Source organism: Lolium perenne, chromosome 3 (assembly GCF_019359855.2).
Source record: "Lolium perenne isolate Kyuss_39 chromosome 3, Kyuss_2.0, whole genome shotgun sequence".
In the NCBI taxonomy this organism is placed as follows: domain Eukaryota; kingdom Viridiplantae; phylum Streptophyta; class Magnoliopsida; order Poales; family Poaceae; genus Lolium; species Lolium perenne.
Window position 1 is genome coordinate 274,370,169 of NC_067246.2, and position 25,535 is coordinate 274,395,703.

At 43.4% G+C, this 25,535-nt stretch overlaps 1 protein-coding gene across 1 annotated transcript; it reads left to right on the plus strand.

Moving 5' to 3' along the window:
• The first annotated feature begins 16,554 nt into the window (after positions 1-16,554).
• Positions 16,555-19,272, plus strand: LOC127344488 (putative laccase-5). Its single transcript, XM_051370782.2, has 6 exons — positions 16,555-16,739; positions 16,822-16,973; positions 17,047-17,291; positions 17,387-17,515; positions 17,611-18,564; positions 18,686-19,272. The coding sequence occupies exons 1-6, from the start codon at positions 16,626-16,628 to the stop codon at positions 18,814-18,816; spliced, it is 1,725 nt and encodes a 574-aa protein (XP_051226742.1). The 5' UTR covers positions 16,555-16,625; the 3' UTR covers positions 18,817-19,272.
• Positions 19,273-25,535: the final 6,263 nt, after the last annotated feature.

Here is a 25,535-nt window from a genome sequence, read left to right on the forward strand (position 1 = left end):
AAATCCTCGGAATTTATGTCGAAGGGCTTATTTTTCCAGAAGATTCACGGTGCCAGAAGGGCAGGCCTGGGGGAGGCCCAGGGCCCCCACGCACTAGGCCGGCGCGGCCTGGAGGGGGGGCGCGCCGCCCTAGCGTGTGGCCCCCTCGGCCAGCCTCTGACGCCCCCCTCTGGACTATTTAAGGGTTTCGATCTAAAAACGCGAGACGAGAAGTCAAAGTCGCCAGAAACCATCCAGTATGCCGCCACCGTCGCGAAACTCCGTCTCGGGACCAGAAACTCCGTTCTGGCACCTCGCCGGGACGGGGAATTGGAAGAGATCATCGCCATCATCACCACCGATGCCTCTCCATCGACCAGCCATGTTTCCCCCATCCATGTGTTAGTAATTCCCCCGCTGTAGGCTGAAGGGGATGGTAGGGATTGGATGATATTGGTCATGTAATAGCATAAGATTGTTAGGGCATAGTGCCTAGTGTCCGTAATTGGTACTTTTATGATATTGTTGCAACTTGTTATGCTTAATGCTTGTCACTAGGGCCCGAGTGCCATGATCTCAGATCTGAACATGTTATTGTTTCATGATGATATGCATTGTTTTATGATCTTACCTGCAAGTTGTATACACGTATTGTTGTCCGGAACCCGAAGCCCCAAAGTGACAGAAATTGGGACAACCGAAGGGGAAGGCGGTGATATGAGGATCACATGTGTTCACGGAGTGTTAATGCTTTGCTCCGGTGCCTATTAAAAGGAGTACCTTAATTTCTAGTAGATTCCCTAGAGGCCCGGCTGCCACCGGCTGGTAGGACAAAAGATGTTGTGCAAGTTTCTCATTGCGAGCACGTACGACTAAATATGGAACACATGCCTATTGATTGATTAGTACTTGGATACCGTTTTGTTATTATCTGCAAATGCCCTGCTTTGATTGTTACATGAGTTTCTCTCATCCATGCAACGCCCGTTCATCCATCCCTGTGCCTACAGTATTTTAATCCTGCTGTTTACTATAATCACTACTGCTGTCTTTGTTACTCTGCTGCTGTTATTTCACTACTGCTACTGCTATAAAGCTGTTACTACTGATAAACTCTTGCGAGCAAGTCTGTTTCTAGGTGCAGCTGAATTGACAACTCCGTTGTTAAGGCTTTCAAGTATTCTTTGTCTCCCCTTGTGTCGAATCAATAAATTGGGTTTTACTTCCCGCGAAGACTGTTGCGATTCCCTATACTTGTGGGTCATCAGTGTGAGTGCTCAAAGCTATCTCCTTTAGATCCTGAAATTGCATCTTTTTGTTTCTTGTTTTTATTTTCATTAGTTAGGCTTAATGGAAAACAACAAAAATATTAGAGATCTTTATAGTATTTATCTTGAGTTAGGACATGAGGTGTTTGAAGAGAAAATTAAAAAACCTATGGAACTTTGTTTGCAAAATAGTTGTAGCAATGTTATTAGCATGAACTCTTTGAATACCATTATTGCTAATGTTATGGAAGAATTTAAGCTTGGGGAAGCTGGTTGTGATATTTTTAGTCCCCCAAGTTTTGAGGAGAAAATTTTCTTTGATGATACTTTGCCTCCCATTTATGATGATTATAATGATAGTGGTATTTTGGTGCCACCTACTATGGAGGATAAAGTTTATTATGATTATACCATGCCTGCAATTTATGATAATTACAATGATGGTTGTGATAGTTTTACTCCCACTATTACTAATAAAATTGATTATGCTTATGTGGAGAGTAATGATACTTTTATGCATGTGAATAAGAATGCTTTATGTGATAGTTATATTGTTGAGTTTGTTCATGATGCTACTGAAAGTTATTATGAGAGAGGGAAATATGGTTATATGCATCTTAATAATATTAAGTTTCCCCTCTTTATGTTGAGAATCTTGAAGTTGCGCTTGTGTTGCCTTTCTATGCTTGTTGCATTACGCTTACATGACTTGTTTATTTACAAGATTCCTTTTCATAGGAAGTGGGTTAGACTTAAAAGTGTTTCTTATTTGCTTTTGATGCTCTCTTTTGCTTCAACTCTAATTTCTTGTGAGAGCATCATTAAAATTACTGAGCCCATCTTAATGGCTATAAAGAAAGCACTTCTTGGGAGATAACCCATGTTTTTATTTTGCTACTGTTTTGTTGTGTCTTGGAAGTTGTTACTACTGTAGCAACCTCTCCTTATCTTTATTTTATTGCATTGTTGTGCCAAGTAAAGTCTCTAATAGAAAGTTGATACTAGATTTGGATTTCTGCTCAGAAACAGATTTCTACCTGTCACGAATTTGAGTAGATCTCTCTGTAGGAAACTCGTAAAATGCTGCAAATTTTCATGAGTGATCCTCAGATATGTACGCAACTTTCATTAGTTTTGAGTTTTTTCATCTGAGCCTGTTAAGTGCCCCTAAAAAATTCGTCTTTACGGACAGTTCTGTTTTGACAGATTCTGCCTTTTATTTTGCATTGCCTCTTTTACTGTGTTAAGTGGATTTCTTTGTTCCATTAACTTTCAGTAGCTTTGGGTAATGTCCAGAAGTGTTAAGAATGATTGTGTCCTTGCTGAACATGTGAATTTTTGATTATGCACTAACCCTCTAATGAAGTTTATGAGAAGTTTGGTGTGGCGGAAGTTTTCAAGGGTCAAGAGAGAAGGGTGATATAATGTGATCAAGAAGAGTGAAGAGCCTAAGCTTGGGGATGGCCCCGTGGTTCATCCCTGCTTATTTCAAGAAGACCCAACCGTCTAAGCTTGGGGATGCCCAAGGCATCCCCTTCTTCATCAACAACTTATCAGGTCATCTCTAGTGAAACTATATTTTTATTCTGTCACATCTTATGTGCTTTACTTGGAGCGTCTGTGTGCTTTTATTTTCATTTTGTTATCTTAGTTCTCTGAATAAATTGGATCATACCTTGTGTGGGAGAGAGACACGCTTCGCTTTTTCATATGAACACTAGTGTTCTTCGCTTTTACTTTTAATGTTCATGGCGGAGTTGAAAACCGCTTCGTTAATTGCTATTTGGTTGGAAACAGAAAATGCTTCATGTGGTAAATGGTATATGGTTTTGAATAATTTGATACTTGGCAATTGTTTTGAGCTCTCATAGATCATGTTTAAGCTTTTGCATCATGTACTTTGCACCTATTAATGAAGAACTACCATAGAGCTTGTTGAAATTTGGTTTGCATGATTGGTCTCTCTAAAGTCTAGATATTTTCTGGTGAAGTGTTTGAACAACAAGGAAGACAGTGTAGAGTCTTATAATGCTTGCAATATGTTCTTATGTAAGTTTTGCTGTACCGGTTCATACTTGTGTTTGCTTCAAACAACCTTGCTAGCCAAAGCCTTGTACTGAGAGGGAATACTTCTCGTGCATCCAAAACCTTGAGCCAAAACCCATGCCATTTGTGTCCACCATACCTACCTACTATGTGGTATTTCTCTGCCATTCCAAAGTAAATTACTTGAGTGCTACCTTTAAAATTTCATTCCTTGTCTTTGCAATATATAGCTCATGGGAAAATAGCCTTAAAAACTATTGTGGTAAAGAATATGTAGCTTATGTATCTTATTTCTTATAAGTTGCTTGTTGAGCGGTAACCATGTTTCCGGGGACGCCATCAACTATTACACCTTTGTTGAATATCATGTGAGTTGCTATGCATGTTCGTCTTGTCTGAAGTAAGGGCGATTTATCATGATTAAATGGTTTGAGTATGCATATTGTTAGATAAGAACATTGGGCCGCTAACCAAAGCCATGTATCATGGTGGAAGTTTCAGTTGGACATTAATCCTCAATCTCTTATGAGAATATTATCTGTTGTTGAATGCTTAAGCATTAAAAAGAGGAGTCCATTATCTGTTTTCTATGTTGTCCTGGTATGGATGTCCTCAAGTTGAGATCTATCAAAACTGAGAAATCAAATGCGATCTATCTCCTTGGACCTTTGTACAGGTGGCATAGAGGTACCCCTTTGTGACACTTGGTTGAAACATATGTAATGCAATGATAATCCATGGAAATCCGAGCTAATTAGGACAAGGTGCGGGCACTATTGGTATTCAATGCATGCGACTTGCAACTTATAGGAGGTTTTATGCATAACACATATGAATTATTACTACCGTTGACACAATTGTTTCTATGTTTTCAAAATAAAAGCTCTAGCACAAAAATAGTAATCCATGCTTCCCTCTGCGAAGGGCCTTTCTTTTACTTTATGTTGAGTCAGTTTACCTACTTCCTTCTATCTTAGAAGCAAACACCTGTGTCAACTGTGTGCATTGATTCCCACATACTTGCTTATTTGCACTCATCATATTACTTTGTGTTGACAATTATCCATGAGATATACATGTTGAAGTTGAAAGCAACTGCTGAAACTTATATCTTCCTTTGTGTTGCTTCAAAACTTTCTACTAAGAATTTATTGCTTGATGAGTTAACTCCTATGCAAGTCTTATTGATGCTTGTCTTGAAAGTACTATTCATGAAAAGTATTTGCTATATGATTCAGTTGTTTAGTCATTGTCTTTACCATTGCTTCGAATCACTTCATTCATCTCATATGCTTTACAATAGTATTGATCAAGATTATGATAGTAGCATGTCACTTCAGAAATTATCCTTGTTATAGTTTACCTACTCGAGGGCGAGTAGGAACTAAGCTTGGGGATGCTTGATACGTCTCCAACGTATCTATAATTTCTTATGTTCAATGCTAGTTTTATGACAATACCTACATGTTTTGCTCACACTTTATAATGTTTTTATGCATTTTCCGGAACTAACCTATTAACAAGATGCCGAAGTGCCAGTTCCTGTTTTCTGCTGTTTTTGGTTCCAGAAAGGCTGTTCGGGCAATATTCTCGGAATTCGACGAAACAAAAGCCAAACATCTTATTTCACCGAGACGGACCAGAACACCGAAGGGGAGCCGGAGAGGAGGCCCAGGGCCTCCACGCCATAGGCTGGCGCGGCCTAGGAGGGGGGCGCGCCGCCCTATGGGGTGGGCCCCCCAGGCACCCCCTTGCGCCGCCTCTTCGCCTATAAAATCCCTCGCGACCTAAAAACCCTACAACAATTGACGAAACTCCAGAAAGACTCCAGGGACGCCGCCGCCATCGCGAAACTCCATTTCGGGGGACAGAAGTCTCTGTTCCGGCACGCCGCCGGGACGGGGAATTGCCCCCGGAGTCATCTCCATCGACATCACCGCCATCTTCATCGCCGTTGTTGTCTCCCATGATGAGGAGGGAGTAGTTCTCCCCCGAGGCTGAGGGCTCTACCGGTAGCTATGTGGTTCATCTCTCTCTCCCATGGTGTGATCTTTATGAATATGTAGATGCTACTCTTGTCTATTATGCACTCTAGTGGTTACTTTAATATGAACTCCGGATGTTGTGGAGCTTGTTTACTCCGGCTTGAGGGAGCTCTTGTAGCCCTACACAATGAATGGTGTTTGTTATCCAACAAGAGAGTGTTTGAGAGTAGTACTTATTTGTTCATCTATGTGATCATAGGCTTTGCAATCTAGATGTCATATGCTATTCAAGTGTTTTATTATGTGAACTTTGGAGTTACTGTGACCTCGGTGTAATGGTGACAGTGTGTGCGCCGTGTGTAACTCCCTTATGAATTGTGGTGTGTTAGTACCTCCTATGAATGCTCACGGTGACAGTGTGGGGTGTTTATTAGTACTTGGGAATACGCCTTTGAGGTGTGCTTTTGCACACTTGCCCAATGAATTTGAGTTTTTTATTCAACAGGAGAGTAGTATGATGAAGTGCTTATATTTACATTCAATTATGATAGCAATGTTGAGAGTGGCCACTAGTGAAAGTAGGATCCCTAGGCCTTGCTTCCAAATACTACAAACATCTCTTATTTACTGTTTCACTGCATCTTTACTTCCTGCAATATTTACTTCAGATCGCAATTACCTTTTACCACCATCTATACCATCTGCGTTTTAATATCTCTTCGCCGAACTAGTGCACCTAGACATCTGACAAGTGTATTAGGTGTGTTGGGGACACAAGAGACTTCTTGTATCTTAATTGCAGGGTTGCTTGAGAGGAATATCTCTGACCTCTACCTCCCTGAGTTCGATAAACCTTGGGTGATCCACTTAAGGGAAACTTGCTGCTGTTCTACAAACCTCTGCTCTTGGAGGCCCAACACTGTCTACAGGAATAGAAGCGTGCGTAGACATCAACTACCGCTTTTACACTAAATAGAGCATCATCATAATCCGTTGAAATGACACCATACGAGTTATGGCATGGGTATGAACCCTAATAGTCCTTTCTTAAATTTTGGTATGCATAGCATAAGTAAATGAGTTTACAACCAAAATCGGATGAATATATTTGTTGGTTATCCCAGAGAATTGATAGGGAATTCTTTCCACTATGAAGTAAAAGACAAAAGTGTTTGTTAATGTTACTTGCTTATTTCCAAGAAATTGTTTTCTAGCGAAGTATTTGAGTGGGTGGAAAATGGAACTTGATAAGGTTTATGAACCTGAGCATGATGATCAGAGTAGCACAGCATCGGAAATGGTTCCGGAAGCGGCTACGAAGATCATGGCTCCCATGACTACAAAGTGTTTTAACCATGGAGATCGACGTACCTATTGAACCTTGTAGGTATGGTTTATTTTGTGATCAAATAAATGATTTGTGGACAAAGGATTGATTTTGAACAATGATAAACCAACTGCATACAAAGAAATTATGATGGGCTCTGACTCCGTTAAAATGGCTATGCGCCATGAAATTCAAGATAGATGAATACTTTTTGAAAGTAAATGGATCTATAAAATTGATGGACTTGGATGGAATATCCTTGAATAAGCTCGACTTGTCGAAAAGTTGTTTACGACAAAGTTCGAAGAGTTGACTACGGTAAGATTAGATCTTTCGTAGCGATGCTTATAGTCTATGTGGATTATTCTAGTAATCGCTACATATTTCTTTCATGAGATATGCTAGTAGGATGGCAAAAATACATTACTTAACAGAAGTGTGTATTAAAGGTGTATACAAGATACAACCAAGAGTTTTTGCTAGTCCGTGGAATATTAGATAGGTATACGAACTTCAATTGGATGAAGTGAGTATCGCGGAGTTGGAATCTTCACCGGATGAAATAGTCAAAGAGTTTTTTGATTTCATCAGAAACGATGAAGATGCTTGCATTTGCAAGAAAGTAAGTGGGAGCGCTGAGACATATTTATAATACTTATGTAGATGACATATAGTTGATTATAAATGATGTAATTATATACTTGATAAAAAAAGTTTCATTGAGAACTAATTTCAATGAAAGGATATGAACTGAAACATATTTAGTGTCAAGATCTATGAAGATAGATTGAAACACATAATAAGTCTAAGTCAAAGTACATAGAATGGATATTGAAGTAGTTCAATATAGAAATATTAATAAGGTGTTCTTTTCATGTGAAGGTTTAACAAGACTTGAGTGTATCTGACACTCAATGAGTAAAAACACATGAGTGATTTTAGATCACGATTAATATGTACACAATCAGATATCCTGTGCTCTAAAGTGTTATGAGCATGTACCAGAACGATTCATGTGATGATCATTGATCGACAGTAAGAATATCCTTGGGTACTTTAGAAGAACCAATGATATATATAGTTTTTGTATGGGGTGATGACAAACAAATCGCTGTAAGGTGTTGCACCGATATTAGTTTGGTCACATATAAAAATGAATTTCAAATCTCAATTAGGCTAAGTGTTGTTTAAAAGGTAGCACAATGCTAGATTTAGAAGAGTTCTAAATATTGTGAGGGATTCTACAAACGAAGGCATAGTATGTCATTGTTTTGACAATGACTGAGGACGTTTAAGTCGAGGAGTTCTTTCAGAACTTGGTGTAGTTCCGATAGTGTCAGAACTTTGAAGCTATATTGTGTGTGACAATATTAGTGACATATTTCAGACCGCGGAATTAAGCTTCCACAAGAAGACCGAACATATACGATTAATGCCAACTCATTTGGAAAATGAGTGATGCGTTGAGACGCAAATGAATTGCAAAATACATACGTTTCTGAGCATGTCAGATCCGTTGACTAAAACCTCTCCCATGAGCAAAACATGATAAAGCACCAGAAGGCCAAGGTGTTATATCCTTACAAATGTAAACTAGATTATTGACTCTAGTGCAAGTGGGAGACTGTTGGAGATATGCCCAAGAGGCAATAATAAAATGGTTATTATAATATATCTTTGTGTTTATGATAAATGTTTGCATACCATGCTATAATTGTATTAACCGAAACATTGATACATGTGTGTTATGTAAACAACAAGGAGTCCCTAGTAAGCCTCTTGTATAACTAGCTTGTTGATTAATAGATGATCATGGTTTCGTGATCATGAACATTGGATGTTATTAATAACAAGGTTATGTCATTAGATGAATGATATAATGGACACACACCCAAATAAGCATAGCATAAGATCACGTCATTAAGTTCAGTTTGCTATTCGCTTTCGATACATAGTTACCTAGTCCTTCGACCATGAGATCATGTAAATCACTTATACCGGAAGGGTACTTTGATTACATCAAACGCCACTGCGTAAATGGGTGGTTATAAAGGTGGGATTAAGTATTCGGAAAGTATGAGTTGAGGCATATGGATCAAGAGTGGGATTTGTCCATCCCGATGACGGATAGATATACTCTGGGCCCTCTCAGTGGAATGTCGTCTGATTAGCTTGCAAGCATGTGAATGGTTCACAAGAGATGATATGCCACGGTACGAGTAAAGAGTACTTGTCGGAGACGAGGTTGAACAAGGTATGGAGATACCGATGATCAAACCTCGGACAAGTAAAATATCGCGAGACAAAGGGAATCAGTATCGTATGTAAATGGTTCAATCAATCACTAAGTTATCGTTGAATGTGTGGGAGCCATTAGGGATCTCCAGATCCCGCTATTGGTTATTGGTCGGAGAGGAGTCTCAACCTTGTCTGCATAGTTCACGAACCGTAGGGTGACACACTTAAGGTTTGATGTCATTTTAAGTAGATATGGAATATGGAATGGAGTTCGAATTTTGTTCGGAGTCTCGGATGGGATCCAGGACATCACGAGGTGGTCCGGAATGGTTCGGAGAATAAGATTCATATATAGGAAGTCACTTTCCATGTTTGGAAATGATCCGGTGCATTTATGGAAGGCGCTAGAATGTTCTAGAACCTTCCGGAAGAAATCACCATGGAAGGTGGAGTCCCGGTTGGACTCCACCAACCCTAACCAGCCAACCAAGTTGGAGGGTGGAGTCCATGGTGGACTCCACCTCCTTGGCCGGCCAAGCTAAGGGGGAAAGGGAGAGTCCCTATCCCTCTAGGTTTCGTCCATATGGCAGTTTTGGAGTTGGACTTCAGATTGGTTTTTGGGCAAACCCTTGGGGGGTTCCACCTATATAAAGAGGAGGAGAGGGGGGCTGGCCGGCCACATCAAGACCACCTTGGACGCACCCCTCAAGGCACCCAAGCCGGCGCCCCCTCTCCCAAACCCTAGCCTCTCTCCTCCTCCATCTTCTCCCACGGTGCTTAGGCGAAGCCCTACCGGAGATCTCCACCACCACCGACACCACGCCGTCGTGTTGTCGGGATTCCGAGGAGGATCTACTACATCCGCTGCCCGCTGGAACGGGGAGAAGGACGTCGTCATCAACACTGAACGTGTGACCGAGTACGGAGGTGCTGCCCGACTGTGGCACCGTCAAGATCTTCTACGCGCTTTCGAAAGCGGCAAGTGATCGACTACAGCAACAACAGGATCTAATCTTGTAGGCTTTGGAAATCTTCGAGGGTTAGTCTCATGATCTTCTCGTTGCTACCATCTTCTTGATTGGATCTTGGATTGTATGTGTGACAATAACTACCCCACCGAGTGAAATTTGGGTAGATTACCCATTTTAAAGGCTTTGTACCCTTTTTTGGGTGTGTCCATTGGGTAAGGTGTTAGATGATGATCGGAGACAAAAAAAAATCAAAAACGTTAGTGATGAAGGGAACATATGGATTAAACAAGTTTGGGCATAAATCGTCCAGGAGGCCCTTCCATATTTACATATTTTATCGCTCCACATCAACGCATCATACCTATTCTATCTAACAATAACAAGTAAAATGATAAATTTGGTCTAAACTGTGTTTAAAGTCTCCTAAATAGGATATTTGGTACAAATTCCACATAATGGGGTAATATGTGTCATAAATGTACAATTATAGGGTAAAAAGTGGAATTCACTCCAGATTGTATTTAAATGTACTTTTATATCATTTTGATTTTATAACCATTGAGTAAATATTGTATGAGAAATTTATGGTCAAATCATAGATTTGGACTGCCAAAATACTAGCTCATATTTTAGAACAGATGTAGCACGTAGGCATTTTTTATAACCTGCAATTTTCAGAACCAACAGATTAGTGAGGATTTGTTTTCCATTATTCTCCTGATTAATCAGAAATTTTATAGATTTTGTTAGTGCTATGGGAAACAACTAATTAAAATCAATGTGTTATTTTGAATATTTACATTTACCTGTCACGCTGCTGGCAAGGAGATCAAACCAGCAAAGCGCTATATGTAGGTGTGTTTAAAGAAGATTTGACTGAAATCACATGAGGTAAACAAAGTCCTCCACTATATTTTCCTCATATAGAACACAACTCTGTGATTCCACAAAGAAAATTTTCCTAGCGAGTAATTATCGGGGGTTCGGCCTATCTTGAAGTAATAACCAAAAAAGTAATTTATTATTGGGGAGGACACTAGATTTCCATATCCATTTAACAGTGGCAAGTGTCGGATCAGGTGGGGTTAGAGCATCTCCAGTCGCGTCTCTCAAAAAACATCCGACATGATGATTTGGGATGCATTTGGAGACAACGTCGAACAAAAAGAGACCAAAAATGTGTTAAAAAAAGAGGCCCTTCCCAGCCATGTCCCTCAAACAGTGTCCGGATACATGTATTTTAATAGAGGGGACCACCCCATGTGGGAAAAATAGGTGAGAGAAAGTGTGGAAAAAGAGAATGACATGTGGAGACTAGGGGCTTCATGCATGCATTCGGACGTTGTTTTTGTGTCCGGCGTCCCCGGCAGAGACTTTATGTATAGTCTCTCTACCGGGGATGCCAGAAAAAATGAAGCGCTATTTAGTTTTGAAGGACACGACTGGAAAGCGTTTTTCTCCATTTCTTGTCTGCGGTCTCACAAACGTCGTGTGGGGACGACGACCGAAGATGCTCATAGAGCTAAGTAGACTTCTTGCTTGAATAACTCTGATTACTTCATTCAAGGCACCAAGTATCATTATCCATCCAGAAGTAGTGTTTTGGGTCATAGGTGCATTTGAACCAATTATTAAAAAATAATTTAATACAAATTTTAAAAAAATAAAAAAATCTAAAATAAAATTTCGGGTGTACGTCCATAAATTCTATGTTCATACAGAAGATTTCGTGGGAAAATAACATGATATGTGGCTTGTATAAAAATGCCCTATAACTAGTCATGTTGGAGCATCAAATTTTGTTTCTTTTACATGGGACACAAAAAGCGTTTTTTTCTCCCGAAAACTTGTGTGCGAACATAGAATATCTTGATATACATGCAAAAATTTATTTCATATTCTTTTAAAATTTTGAAATATGTTTTCACACAATGGGTTCAAATGCACCCCTGAGATAAGTTGGATTTCCCTATCCAGAAGCCCAACTTTTTCATTCATGATAGTTGAAAGTTCATCACATTGGTTGGAGGAAATCATGGACAGAGGCATGTAAAACATTTCATGGATTGCTTCATCATTACAACTTCTTGTTGGTGCACTTTTCAATGTGACACATCTTTATTTAGTGCAAATGAGCAAAGATAGGGAATTTCTCTCTAATGGTAGAGTCTGACCATTTATCCAACCAGAGTCTAACTGTATCTCTGCATCTAAGATGGCAGACAACTAACTAAAGAAAAGTACCCAGTAGAGTCAAGCAATCTTCCACCGGAATGAACCACATGCATTGGTCCTTTGAGGAATTCTACCTTGAGACTAGTAAGCATTCCGAATGACCAAGGGTTGACAATTTGGGGAGCCATCCATCTAGATTTAACGATCGTAAAATAGGTGATATCAGACTAAAAAAATAGCATCAGTACTGTAAACGGATAGGATATTTCCTTACCAAATCCTCCACCGAATCTGTTTCAAAGAATCCATATCCGATTTATAGGAATATGACGCATAAGGATATTCGATTCTCAACTAAATATCCGGATATGGTATGTAAAACAGCATCAAATATGGATTATCCAAAAATTAATTAGGATTATTCGATGATTTTTAATAGAATAATATGATTTTTACCGAAAACTGTAAAATAATACTATAGCACAATTAGTAATTAGTAAGTTGCTGATTTCAACTCAGTTGCATAGTTGTTATACCGTATAGATTACAAGTTTTTTAGACTACTAGGCTATTAAAACATGTGTGGATGTTACCTTAGGTCATGTGTTTTTATTATTATTCATGTGCTCATATTTATATTATTCATTCTATCATGATACCATTGGTTATTCTATAAGTGTTATGATAAATTCATCGATACTTTTGGTTGTATGGTTATTCGGTTTACTTATGCGTGTACTATCCGATCACAGCTGTTTTCGCCGCGAGTCCGATCTTTTTTATTCTATGTGGGGTTTGGTATATCTGTTTTCGGATCTGCATCTAGTTGCTATCTGTTCCGCTCCGAACCTGACGAAATAATATTGTACATGGTATGGTAGAGGGCAAATCCGGTCCGATCCATCTACATCACTGCCTGTGAGGAATGAAAGCGTGAAAACAAATATTGAAATATGAGACCGATACCTCTAATATTTTTTATTTTTATTTTATAAAAATATGTGAGCAATATTGCTCCGAATATAGAGTCAATTACTCAGCATGGAATTTGGCAGAACTAACTTACCTATATGGCAAGAAATTAATAGAAAAATATCTGATCAATATTATTGCTCCGGATATAGTGTCATTTACTCAGCTGGAATTTGGCAACGAACATATCTATATGGCAAGAAATTATCACAAAATAAGCAGATAAATGTTCAATTGTTAACCTGTAACGACGCGAAATTTGGATCCTACTTGGTTTAGAAAAAAAAAAGTGACTTCCTGTTTGATACGGCAGGAATTTAGCAACCAAAAGGTCTCTCCAACATATATTTTAGAGTAAAATACATCAAAGGTCACCGAACTTGAGTCCTTTGCTCGCTTTGGTCACTGTACATAGTGATACGCGATTTACGGTCATTGAATACGCACGGAAGCCCATCTAGGTCACTCAGTTGTGGTATAGATACGTATTTGCCGACGTGGCAAGTGGTCAACCCGGTATGTCAGGTACCATCTGTGTTTCATTTTACGAAAAAGACTAAATCTTATTTTCCTTACACTGAGAGCTCCCTCCTCAATTCCCTACGAAAAAATAAAAAGGAAAATTTCGCGAGCGAACCTCCGGCATTCCTCGCCTCTAGCGACAAATCCGGGGACGACGGAGTGTACCACTGACGCTGGCTTGCATGCACCTGTATCACCGTGAGTTCCAGCCGTGACCACCCACGAGCCTCATCTTCCTCCTCGCGGGGAGAAGCACCGGTCTGGCCCGTGGGAAGCAAGCCTCGACTTCCTCCTGCTTGCTGGCCGCCTCTGCTCTAGCCTCAGCGGACAAGCTCAATGTCCCGGCTCTCCCGCGTCCCCAACCACGCTGAGCTCCTCCACCCACGCCTCTGCTCCGGCCTCCATCGGTCGAGCTCGAACTCCCGCGCCCAAGCCCGTATCCCCTACCGCACCCGGACGGGTGCGCGCGCAGGTAGCAGAGATTTAGTGCGGCGGTTTGAATTGGGGAGAAAGAGGCCGCGTCGCCGCGCAAGTGCTCGTCCGCTACGGCGCTTCCATACACAACACAACCCGGATTGTGAGGAGGGGGACGGGACCAAAGTACCAGACCCACTTCGCCATCTGCAAGGCCGCGCGCCGCTGAGGGGCGAGAACGACGTGCGTTGCCTCGCGCCGCCACAGCGCAAGCGGCTTCAACCACGGCGGCCAGGACCTCGCTCGGCCGCCCGCGACGGTGCAGCAAGAGGGGGAGGAGCAGCTGAGCGTGGTGAGGGGAGGGAGCTCCGGCGATACAGATGCCCTGGCAACGGAAGGCGCGGCCGCCGGCGCTCGCCGACGAAGTTGCGTGCTTCTGTATTGTTTTTTTTCTGACATGCTGCTTCTGCATTGTTGATAAGGAGAAGAGGCACGGGGCCTATCTCTTTGTTAATCTTACAGTTTAGTCATTTTTCTTGTTTATTATTCGAATTAGTCTAACAGATGGGAGCGGCCTGCCATGCAGGGTCGACCACTTGCCAACGTCAGTAAATACATACCCACTGAGTGACCAACATGAGCCTCTGTGCGTATTCGATGACCGTAAATCGCGTATGACTATGTACGGTGACCAAAGTGAGTAACAGAGTCAAGTCCAATGACCTTTGATGCATTTTACTCTATATTTTAGGACGAAGGGAGTATTTTATCTTCGTGCTACTATCTCCAATTATTTTATCTCTTTACTACTCTCTCAACTTTATCTTTTTTTTAAGTACTCTCAACTTTATCTAGCCCCACAAATTTGATATTTCGTTTCAATCATAATGCTATGACGATGGACGAATTGTTACAGACTCATCAAAGATGCATCAGATTTTTACATGCACGAAGAGGCATCAAATGGGCTACATGCACAAAATTTCAGACTCGATGGTACCGAATGGCACTTCAAATACCATCTCAATCACCGTAAAACAGCTTTCATACCTTCCTTTAGGTGGTGGATACAAATATACTTGGTCCTCATTCCTACTGCAGTCATACAAAACGAAAACTTACATTGCATACGGTCAGTGACGCCAGCATTGGGTGGCCACCTTATGTTTACACTCTACACATTCGGTCGGTCTGCAAAAGGACGCCAAGCAACACGGTGTTGTTGATTTTCATCAAAAATCAGATTACAAGTTTGAAAAAATCATGACGTAATACATGATGTATACCACAAGCGTGTGAAATCTCAATATGAATCAATTTGTACTCCAGGATACATGAAAAAAAAAGTGGATACAAGTATAGAGAACAATCCACATTTTCAACTCCATTTTTTTCTCAGGCTTTGTTCCTTTTATGTAGCAGAGAATACAAAGAATTTCACATTTAGATTTTACACGCTTGTAGGATACATCATTAACTATGTATGTAACTTATTCAAAAACTGAAATTTATAAATATGATTTTTTGTGTGGAAATAAGCGGCTCCATGGAGCTCGGAATCATTTGTCCACACTCATCCAGCTACGCCTTAATCTTACGTAAGAGTGTCTCTTTTCTTGGATTGGAAGCATGAATTGTTTTCATGTTTTTTTTCTCTGTATGGGGAAACCTATTATTCAGGTTTTCTTCTGCTAAGGTGCTTATTTAATTGTTCATATCCTGGTAGGCTTCCCTTGGTACCAAGGCAAACACAGTTTGCAACTACAACTTTTAAATGGGTCCCAACTGAAATATTGTAGGTAACGTAGCACGTTAAGTCGGCACGAGCATGTCAGTGGAAAGTTGTTTGGAGAAAGCCAGACACATAGACAATCGGTTTTTTCTATTTAGATGATTTTTTTCTATTTAGATGACTGAATGAATATGGTGTAAAAAAAGAGTACCAACAATACGCCGTTGTTTCTATTCCGACAGTATGTAGTGTCTCGAAACTGTATCCCGTGAAAAAATATGGCAAATAGTGCGCGATGCTCTTTAGGATTGACCGAGGGGCACATGGTTAGCTTCAAAGGTTGATAAACAAAGACACATGCAAGGTAAACTGTGAATGTTGATCCAAGACAAGAAAGGTGTTGATTGGAGTTGCTGGCAAGCAGACAGAGGAGGCCACTTAAAGCCAGGTCTTCATGTGCAAATTAGTGATGTTTCACCTTCTTAATTATTCAGTTCTTCATAGTAGTGGGAAGATGACACTATGAATAAACACATCATAATAAAAACTATGCATGCTTATGCAATGTGTTCTGAATATTATTTGTCTGTTCAGAACACTTGGAAGAATGCATATATTTATGGGCGATTACAATCATAATAAAACTGCCATATAACCAGTGAACTCGGATCGTCGGATTTCTATGGAATTCTAGAAAGTTGATCTGCTTTCGATCCAGCAACCATAGATCCACACGTCCTGCTCAGGAAGGAGGAGCAGCACACTACGAGCAAGCAGATGGCCCAATTCAGGGGGCAAATTTTTTTTTGTAGAACAGGCCAACCACCACCACGCCTGCGACCTCCTACCATGCAGAGCACGAACCCGGCGGGCATCATGGGCCTATATAGACCCCCGTACTCATTCCTCGGTAAGTGCACCACTTCACTAGCTTGCTTCCAGGTGCAACCACAAGAGGAAAGCCGCGCACCGCCGGTCCGTCGTGCAGAAGCTTGAATGGGTGCTCTTCGTGGTCGCGCTGCCGCTTCCACATGCCCCTTCCTTGCCTTGGCCGTCCTCCTGGCACTGCCGGGCCTCACCGCCGGCATCACCCGGCACTACACGTTCAATGTACGTGTGTATTATTTCTTGAACGATGGGGAGCATAGGTGTCCTTAACCATTTCTTGCCGCGGTGATGGCGCTGTCTATAGGTGCGCATGACGAAGGTAACACGGCTGTGCGGCAGCAAGAGCATCCCGACGGTGAACGGGCAGTTCCCGGGGCCGAAGCTGGTGGCGAGGGAAGGCGACCGCCTCGTGGTCAAGGTCCACAACCACATCAACTACAACGTCTCCTTCCATTGGTAAGAAAATTTACTCCAGCCAAGCCAGTGTACGGTGCTGCATGATGATGTTGTATATATGACGCGGGTGCAGGCACGGCCTCCGGCAGCTGCGGAACGGGTGGGCGGACGGGCCGTCGTACATCACGCAGTGCCCGATACAGCCAGGGCGGAGCTACACGTACGACTTCACCGTCGCCGGGCAGCGCGGCACGCTGTGGTGGCACGCCCACTTCTCCTGGCTCCGCGTGCACCTCTACGGCCCGCTCCTCATCCTCCCCAGCCGCTCCCAGGGCTACCCTTTCCAGAGCCCGCACAAGGAGGTGCCCATCATGTTCGGTACGTGAAGCTCTATCGCCTCCCCGTCTTGATGATCATGTGTGTTCTGCACTTGCTTGATGATGGGTCGACTGCCATGGATGATGGCATGGCAGGCGAGTGGTTCAAGGCGGACACGGAGACGGTGATCAACCAGGCCCTTCAGACTGGCGCTGGCCCAAACGTCTCCGACGCATACACTTTCAACGGGCTTCCTGGCCCAACTTACAGCTGCTCGTCCAAAGGTATGTCAAAGCCTGGAAGCTCACGGCACAATGAAGAGATTCAATTTCTTTATTTTGCTGAAAATGTCTGAAAACTAATGCTCGTGTGCTCGAAGACACGTACAAGCTCAAGGTGCAGCCCGGGAGAACGTACATGCTCCGCCTCATCAACGCGGCGCTCAACAACGAGCTCTTCTTCGCCATCGCCAACCACACACTCACCGTCGTCGAGGCTGACGCCAACTACGTCAAGCCCTTCACCGCCACCACGCTCGTCATCTCGCCAGGGCAGACCATGAACGTGCTGCTCACCGCCTCCACCAACCCTGCCTCCCAGGCGTTCGCCATGGCCGTCGCCCCGTACACCAACACCCAGGGCACGTTCGACAACACCACCGCGACGGCAGTCCTCGAGTACTACGCCCCGACACGGCCGACCTCCGCCCGAACCCTCCCGCTCCCGGCCCTGCCGCGGTACAACGATACCAACGCCGTCGCCAACTTCTCCGGCAACTTCCGGAGTCTGGCCACCGCGCAGTACCCGGCGCGCGTGCCGCGGGCGGTGGACCGGCACGTGCTCTTCACCGTTGGCCTCGGCACGGACCCGTGTCCGCCCAACCGGATCTGCCAGGGCCCCAACGGCACCAAGTTCGCGGCGTCCATCAACAACAACTCCTTCGTCCGGCCCAGCACCGCGCTCCTCGAGGCGCACTACCGGCGGCGCTACGCCGGCGTGCTCATGGCCAACTTCCCGACGACGCCGCCGCATCCGTTCAATTACACCGGCACCGCGCCCAACAACACCTTCGTCGCCCACGGCACGAGGGTCGTGCCGCTCGCCTTCAATACCTCCGTGGAGCTGGTGATGCAGGGCACGGCCATCCAGGGCGCCGAAAGCCACCCGCTTCACATGCACGGCTTCAACTTCTTCGTCGTCGCGCAGGGCTTCGGCAACTACGATCCTGTGAACGATCCGACTAAGTACAATCTCGTCGACCCCGTCGAGCGGAACACCGTCAGCGTGCCCACCGCCGGCTGGGTCGCCGTGCGCTTCCTCGCCGACAACCCCGGTAATCTTTGATGCCATATTAGGCACATGCTTGACTTGCGTCGACTCCTGGCTCTTGTCTCGCTCGTGACAAAGCTTAACTAACTTGATGTGCTTTTTCTGTATCCGTGGTTCTGCGCCAGGTGTGTGGTTGATGCACTGTCACTTCGACGTGCACTTGAGCTGGGGTCTGTCCATGGCGTGGATGGTCGGCGACGGTCCTCTGCCGAATCAAAAGATGCTGCCTCCACCGTCCGATCTACCCAAATGCTGATGGCTAGCTGCTGCTACAAATTAAGGGCCGTGATCTGCGAATGTGTTGCTGCGTGCCACCTCATTTTCAACCGTTGTTATGTTTGACGAACCAACTCTTTGGTCCGGACTTTATTTTACACATGTGCCAATTCTGTGGCAAGTCATTCCACAGTGTCTCCACCTACTTAATTCCTGTTTTGAAACAGAATAAGATGTACTACCTCTGTCCATTTTTAGATGTCAAAAGTTTATCTAAATTTGAATGTATCTAGACATTTTTTAGACATAGATACATCCAAATTTAGATAAACCACTGGACATCTATTAATGGACGGAGGGAGTAGTTATTAATAAGTTCGTTTTTTTGTTGTTACCTTATTTTTGTTCCACATGTCACATTTGTTGTTGTTGTGTGTACACCACTACGCGGCCAAGCCCTCAATACAGCAAAGAAAGTGTATATTTCTAAGTTTTCTCTCAAAAAATCTTATATATAAGTCGGCTATGAGCATTGATTCGTCATCTTACGAAAATTGAGCAGCTGTATATTTTTGGAACGGCTATTCAACTTCAAATATAACTCATTCACGTGATTGATAAATACAAATCTGGTCTCAAATAAAACTAGATAGATATGAGTGCTTCTCCATGCCGCCTCCATCTATTTCTGATATAGCGTGGTCAGGAGAGTAGACTCAACGATGTTTTTGCCCATGCCAGTATCACGGGTAGTACACTTGGCTTGTCTACCTTTGTCTTAATGGCACGCGTAGTTTTAAATCGGTAGTCTTGTGGAGAAAGGGGTAGCATATAGTGTGGATATCCGCTGGAGTTTGTCCTAGACATGTAACTGGGCGGCCCGCTAAAAATATATAAATTAGCGACTTAGGATGCGGATGCACCTATATATCTCTTTGTTCCAGTTGCGGGTGGTGAAGGCAACATGCAGAAGAAGTCATGTCATGGAAGGGACAACGCGATGACACGTCACGCCTATGAGATACCGTTTGCGGTAACCTCCATGGCATTGAGAAGGCTAGTTTATTTATAAAATTGAAATTATACAATAGTATAAATATTTATTTGGACAGGGTTGCATTGCTCATATGGTTTTTAGATTCTTCTTGGTCCATGAGATGATATATTTGTACCTATTGGGGCATGTACAATGGGAGCGCTAAGCCATGTGCGCCAGGATTGAATTTCCGGTCGATCAGCGGTTCAGCTTTCCAATCCTAGCGTCTTGGTTGCGTCGACGTAAAAGAAATCGTCCAGCGCGCAAAAGAAAGCATCCAGCGATTGGTTTTCTGACTCCCGTACTAGGTGAATTGGCAGACAGTTTTGCGTCTGTTTTAGCGCCTCATGTTGAGAAGCCACTAGCGCTTAAATCACTTTCTAATTTAATAGCATCTTTTCTCGCTACAAGCGCATGGATAAGCGACCAGCAGTGTACATGCCCTTAAAGATCAGTAGAGATCACAGAGCAACATAGCGTGGCGGGGGTTTGTTTGGTGTCTTTCTGGGGCTAGAGCTCACCCACAAAATATGGAAGTTAGGCAACATAAGAATAACCCCACCGATAGTAGCAACTCTGTCACATGTCAGCTAGTGTTTCTTCGCCAGCTACTTCCATTATTTTCCATTGGTAAGTTACCTAACATGAGCCTAATTTGCAATGTTGAACACAAAGCATAACATATATGGCAAAAAAAAAAGGCGGATACGAAGACAGATATGTGTTGCTACGGCTATGAAGGAAAAAATCTTTTCTTGGCTATGTGATCAAATCGAACTGACTGGCTAAGGTCCCGTTTGTTTAAGCTTCTACTTCTGCTTTTGGAGCTTTTGGGATTAAAAAGCGGATAGATCAAACAAACAGCAAGAATTACAAAAGCACTACGAGCGCCGAAGTTGGTCAGGACCTGCTTCCCGAGCTTTCCCCGCTTCCCGAATGGTAAATGACCCGATTGTCCCCAACCCTTCAAATTATTTACGCAAGAACTGCCATCCCATATAAGTGCGGCCTGCCCTCCCAAAGCCAATCCGGCCCGACACCCCGTGCTCATTTCCCCCCTCCTCCTGTCCCGTTTCCATGGCAGCTAGAGTTAGTTTCCCCTTCTCGGCCGCCACCGCCGTTCATGGCTGCCTTGGCCGCCAGCAACCGCCGCCTCCGTCCCAGCACTCGTCGTCCTCGCCGTTCTCGTCCTTCTGAAGCTCGCCGCCGTCGCCGTCCCTGGCCGTCGTCGTCGCCAACAACAGCCGCCGCCGTCCCAGCACTCCTCCCCCTCTCCATTCCCGGGCTCCTGCAGCTCGCCGCCGTCGCTGTTCACGGCCTCCGTGGCCGCCAGCAACCGCCACCGTCCCAGCACTATTCCTCTTCATTCCCGTCCTCCCGATCTGGTCGCCGTCGGCTGCCCGCTGGATCGAGCACATCTCCGGCAGGAGGACCTCGTCCTCGTCCTCACCACTGGTAGGACAAGCTCGTCCCAGTCGTCCTACCAACCAGCGGCATCTGTTGTGTTCGGGCGCCCTTTTGCTATCTTGAATCTGCAAAGGCAGCAAGATCCGTATGTGTATTCCTTCATCGGTTCATTCCGTGAGATATCTGGGCGGCTGAACGCCTGAACCTGTGTGATTCCGTGAAATATCGTGGATGCGTGTGAGATTGCTATTTGCAAAGGAACCAAGATCCGTATCTATAGATTCCAAACAGCTTTTGTATTTGCTTGCTATTTGCATTAATTCCAAACATTTTGCACACATAGTCATGGGATTTGCGCAATAGAAGGCAAAAGTCAAAATTGAAAAGCCACGATAATCATGGACTATCAAATGTTACGGAGTAATAAACTTATTTAAGTGATGTGAGTTGATGAACATGGACAGACGTGATACTACTATGTTATTTTGTAGGGATTTCTATTTTCGTGCCCTCGGGTCCTTAGTTGTGCTCAGTTTTCCCCAGCTCCTTAGTTTTTCCTCAGTTTTACCCAGCCGGTTGCCCGACGGTTGACCGTTATCTTCTGACTAGTGGGGCCACGTAGAGCCCGCAAAGACACGTCAGACCATCCATTTTTGTTTGACCGTAAGCATCGGTGTATCCCTGACCAAAACGCACGAGTGGGGCTTCGGTATATCGAATGACAAGTGGGCCATGACGCTGATACAATGGGCAATACACGGGTAGGAATAGATTTTTAAACGGAGCTCTACAGCGATGGCACGGAGGAGGTGGCCTGCGGGGTGCCGAGATAAGATCGACGTCCACAAAGAACTGCATGAGGCGAGACCAGACGCATTAGATAGATATGAACTAGACGCGTTTAACCATGCAAAGAAGAGAAGAAATGGTCGACGACATCGACGACTACCTCAAAACTTTGACTGACCGTGTCCGACACGAACGCGAGCAATGTAGAGAAAACTAGTGTCTCTCCTTTCTGGCGTGTATAGATGGGTGCTAGAAGAGTGTGGTGGCGAAGGGAAAGACCTCGCGGTGGTCTGTGGCGTCCAGCATAGCGGGGCGGCGTGGCTGTGCCCACAGCGGCGTGCATGCATGTTCGGCATTGGCATCAGCATGTACGTTCAGCATTGGCCTCGGCGGTATCTCTGGTGTGTCAGTGATCGAATGAGGGGACGGGATTGACGGTGCATCCCGACGGTGACCTAGCAGTGGCGGCGAGCATAGTCGTTCTGACCATGCCGATATCGGCATCGGCATCGTTTGGAGACTGTGGTGCTCGAATCAAGGTGGGATTTGTTTCTTGTATGCTAAAAGTGATTTGAAACAAGTTTCGTGTTGAAGGTTAGGTAACGAAAGTTTGTAACTAAGCCCAAAATTATACTAGCGCCATGGTGAGGTTCTTTTTGATAGAGCTATACGGTTGGACAAACTTTTTGACACTTTTTAGATAGGGTTCCTTGTTGTTACACGTATGGCATCATGTAATGGCAAATTTGGGGTCATTTGGAGATGTTCAAAAAAATCACTTTGCTTAAACGCATGCCGTTTCGTCTCACTGAAACCAGCTTTTCTAACAAGGTGATTTTTTCTACATTCTCTAAATGACCTCAAATTTCATACAGCTGATCTTCTATACATACATAGATAGATGGTTTCATTTTACATTTTTCAAACTTTTTATTTCCCTTTATAATACCCAATTGATTTTCAGATTTTGTAACAAGTTATGGCATCATGTATGGCATCATTTTCGCCCTAAATTTCAAATTTTGTGAAACTTTCCCTTTTAGATATTCCTTGTTGTTATAGATATGGCATCATGTATGCCAAATTTGGTTAGGTCTCACTGAAACCAGCTTTTGTAACAAGTTAGGTTTTTTCGACCTTCTCAAATGGGATTTTTTTTCTACCTTCTCTAAATGACCTAAAAAATCATACAGACGATCTTCTATACAAAGATAGGTAGATTTTTTGCGTGAAAAATAATGGATACAACAAATCGGTGATGGTTTATCATTTTTTTCGTTAAAATTAATGGCTACAACAAATCGGTGATGGTTTATCATTTTTTGCGTGAAAATTAATGGCTACAACAAATCGGTGATGGTTTATCATTTTTTTCGTGAAAATTAATGGCTACAACAAATCGGTGATGGTTTATCATTTTTTGCGTGAAAATTAATGGCTACAACAAATCGGTGATGGTTTATCATTTTTTGCGTGAAAATTAATGGCTACAACAAATCGGTGATGGTTTATCATTTTTTGCGTGAAAATTAATGGCTACAACAAATCGGTGATGGTTTATTATTTTTTTCGTGAAAATTAATGGCTACAACAAATCGGTGATGGTTTATCATTTTTTGCGTGAAAATTAATGGCTACAACAAATCGGTGATGGTTTATCATTTTTTGCGTGGAAAGTAATGCCTAAAAGAGTTTATAATTTTTAGCGCGTGAAAATGAATACAGAAAACCGCCCTTTAGCATACTTAGAGAGTGGAAGGTAACCGCCGACAGAGAGAGAGGGGTTATCCTGCCCGTTAGATCATACGATCAACGGTCGGCGGGCACGATCCGCGTGACATGGGCTAGACCAATCAGGACAATGTTGCACGTCTGCGAGAATTTGTGGAGGGAGAGGGCAAAACTGAGTAGTATCAAGAAACCAAGGGCACCTGTGTAATAAACAGACTAAGGGATTCAAATATGAGATTTAAAAAATGGAAAATGCGTGTTTTGTACAATGAAACCCATCTTGGCCTACCTCAAACTATTTGCAATACAAATATACATGAGTGTGAGAATTGTGGCCTCATTTAGACAAATTATGTTTTGGGAAAGCTGTTTTGGGAAGGGCTTATTGTGGAAAACCATGCACCTTCATAGCTACTAGGTGATTTGAGAAGGCCTTTGAGAAGTGGCAATTTATGGTAAAACTTGATTTATCTATGACTTATCTATGTTTTGAGAACTGAAAATTTATGGTAAAGACTTCATGAGTATGTGCCACTATTTTTCGGAATTTTTTGCACATTAAATGACTCATTTAACTAGTTAATCCCATTTGTTGACTGTCTGTTGACCAGCCACTTAAGGGTAAAACTGAGCATATTGCACTAGCCAGTATTAGCACTCAAGGGGAAAACTGAGCACACAAAAAATGCTAGTATATGACTCGAGGTTATACCTGAGTATATCTAAATTTCCAGAGTTAGACTCGAGGACGCGTGTTGCGGTGCAGAAATGGAAGACGTGCAATTGTTGACGCGTAGACGCGGGTCGCGGTGCAGAAGTCGAAGACGTGCAATCGTGGACGCGTGTCGCATTGCAGAAGTCCAAGACGTGCAGACATGCAGCGGTGGACGCGTAGGACGCGGGTCGCATTAACCACCCCTCGCCTTTATAGACGCCTCCTCCCACTATCTCTATCACTCTCACTCGCCCACGCAACGACGTCTCTCTCACGTCCCATCATCTTCTCCAAAGCAAAAAACCCTCTCCCTCTCCCTCTCCCTCTCCTCTGCCGGCGAGATGGACAAGGAGAATGCCAATCCCATCGTCCACGGCGCCGTCGGCTCCAAGCGCGATGCCTCCCTCTTCGACGCCGTCCCCTCAACGGACGTCGCCGCCGCCTCCGCCGGTGCATCGGAGGCTGCTGCCGCCGGTGGCGGTCAGATCCCGCCGGGATATGACCCCTATGAGCCGGTGCCGTACATCCCGCCCCCGAACCCCTACGACACCTTCCTGGAGGACCCATGGAACGAGGTAACTACGGTTTGCTTCCTTTTTTGTTCCCCATTCCTTTTTGAACCCTATTTTTGCTAGTGTAGATGGATCTGTAGATGGATGAGTATTGGGCTAATATTTGCGCCGATTTTATTCCATTTTGTTTTGATCACTTCTTGATTTCCTTTAAGATTTGGGGTTCGGCCGTTCGGTTAATTTATGCAAGTAATAATTGGATCTCAATCAGTTAATTTATGCAAGTAATCATGGGATCTCAATCAGTTATTTTATGCACTAATCGAAAGATATCAACCGTTTAATTTTGCAAATAATCTGGAATGTGTTCAAGTTCAGATCTGGAATCTGTTTCTTTTCCTATGATGAATCGTTGGGCACAAATTTTTACAGGGAGGGTTCAGCGAACCATTGCTATGTACAAATCTGTTGTGCATGAGCTTTGGTTCGCTTACACCTTCCCTGTAGATATATAATCGTGCCCACTCTAACTGAGGCAGACTCTATTTTTCCTAACTTTGTTATCATGC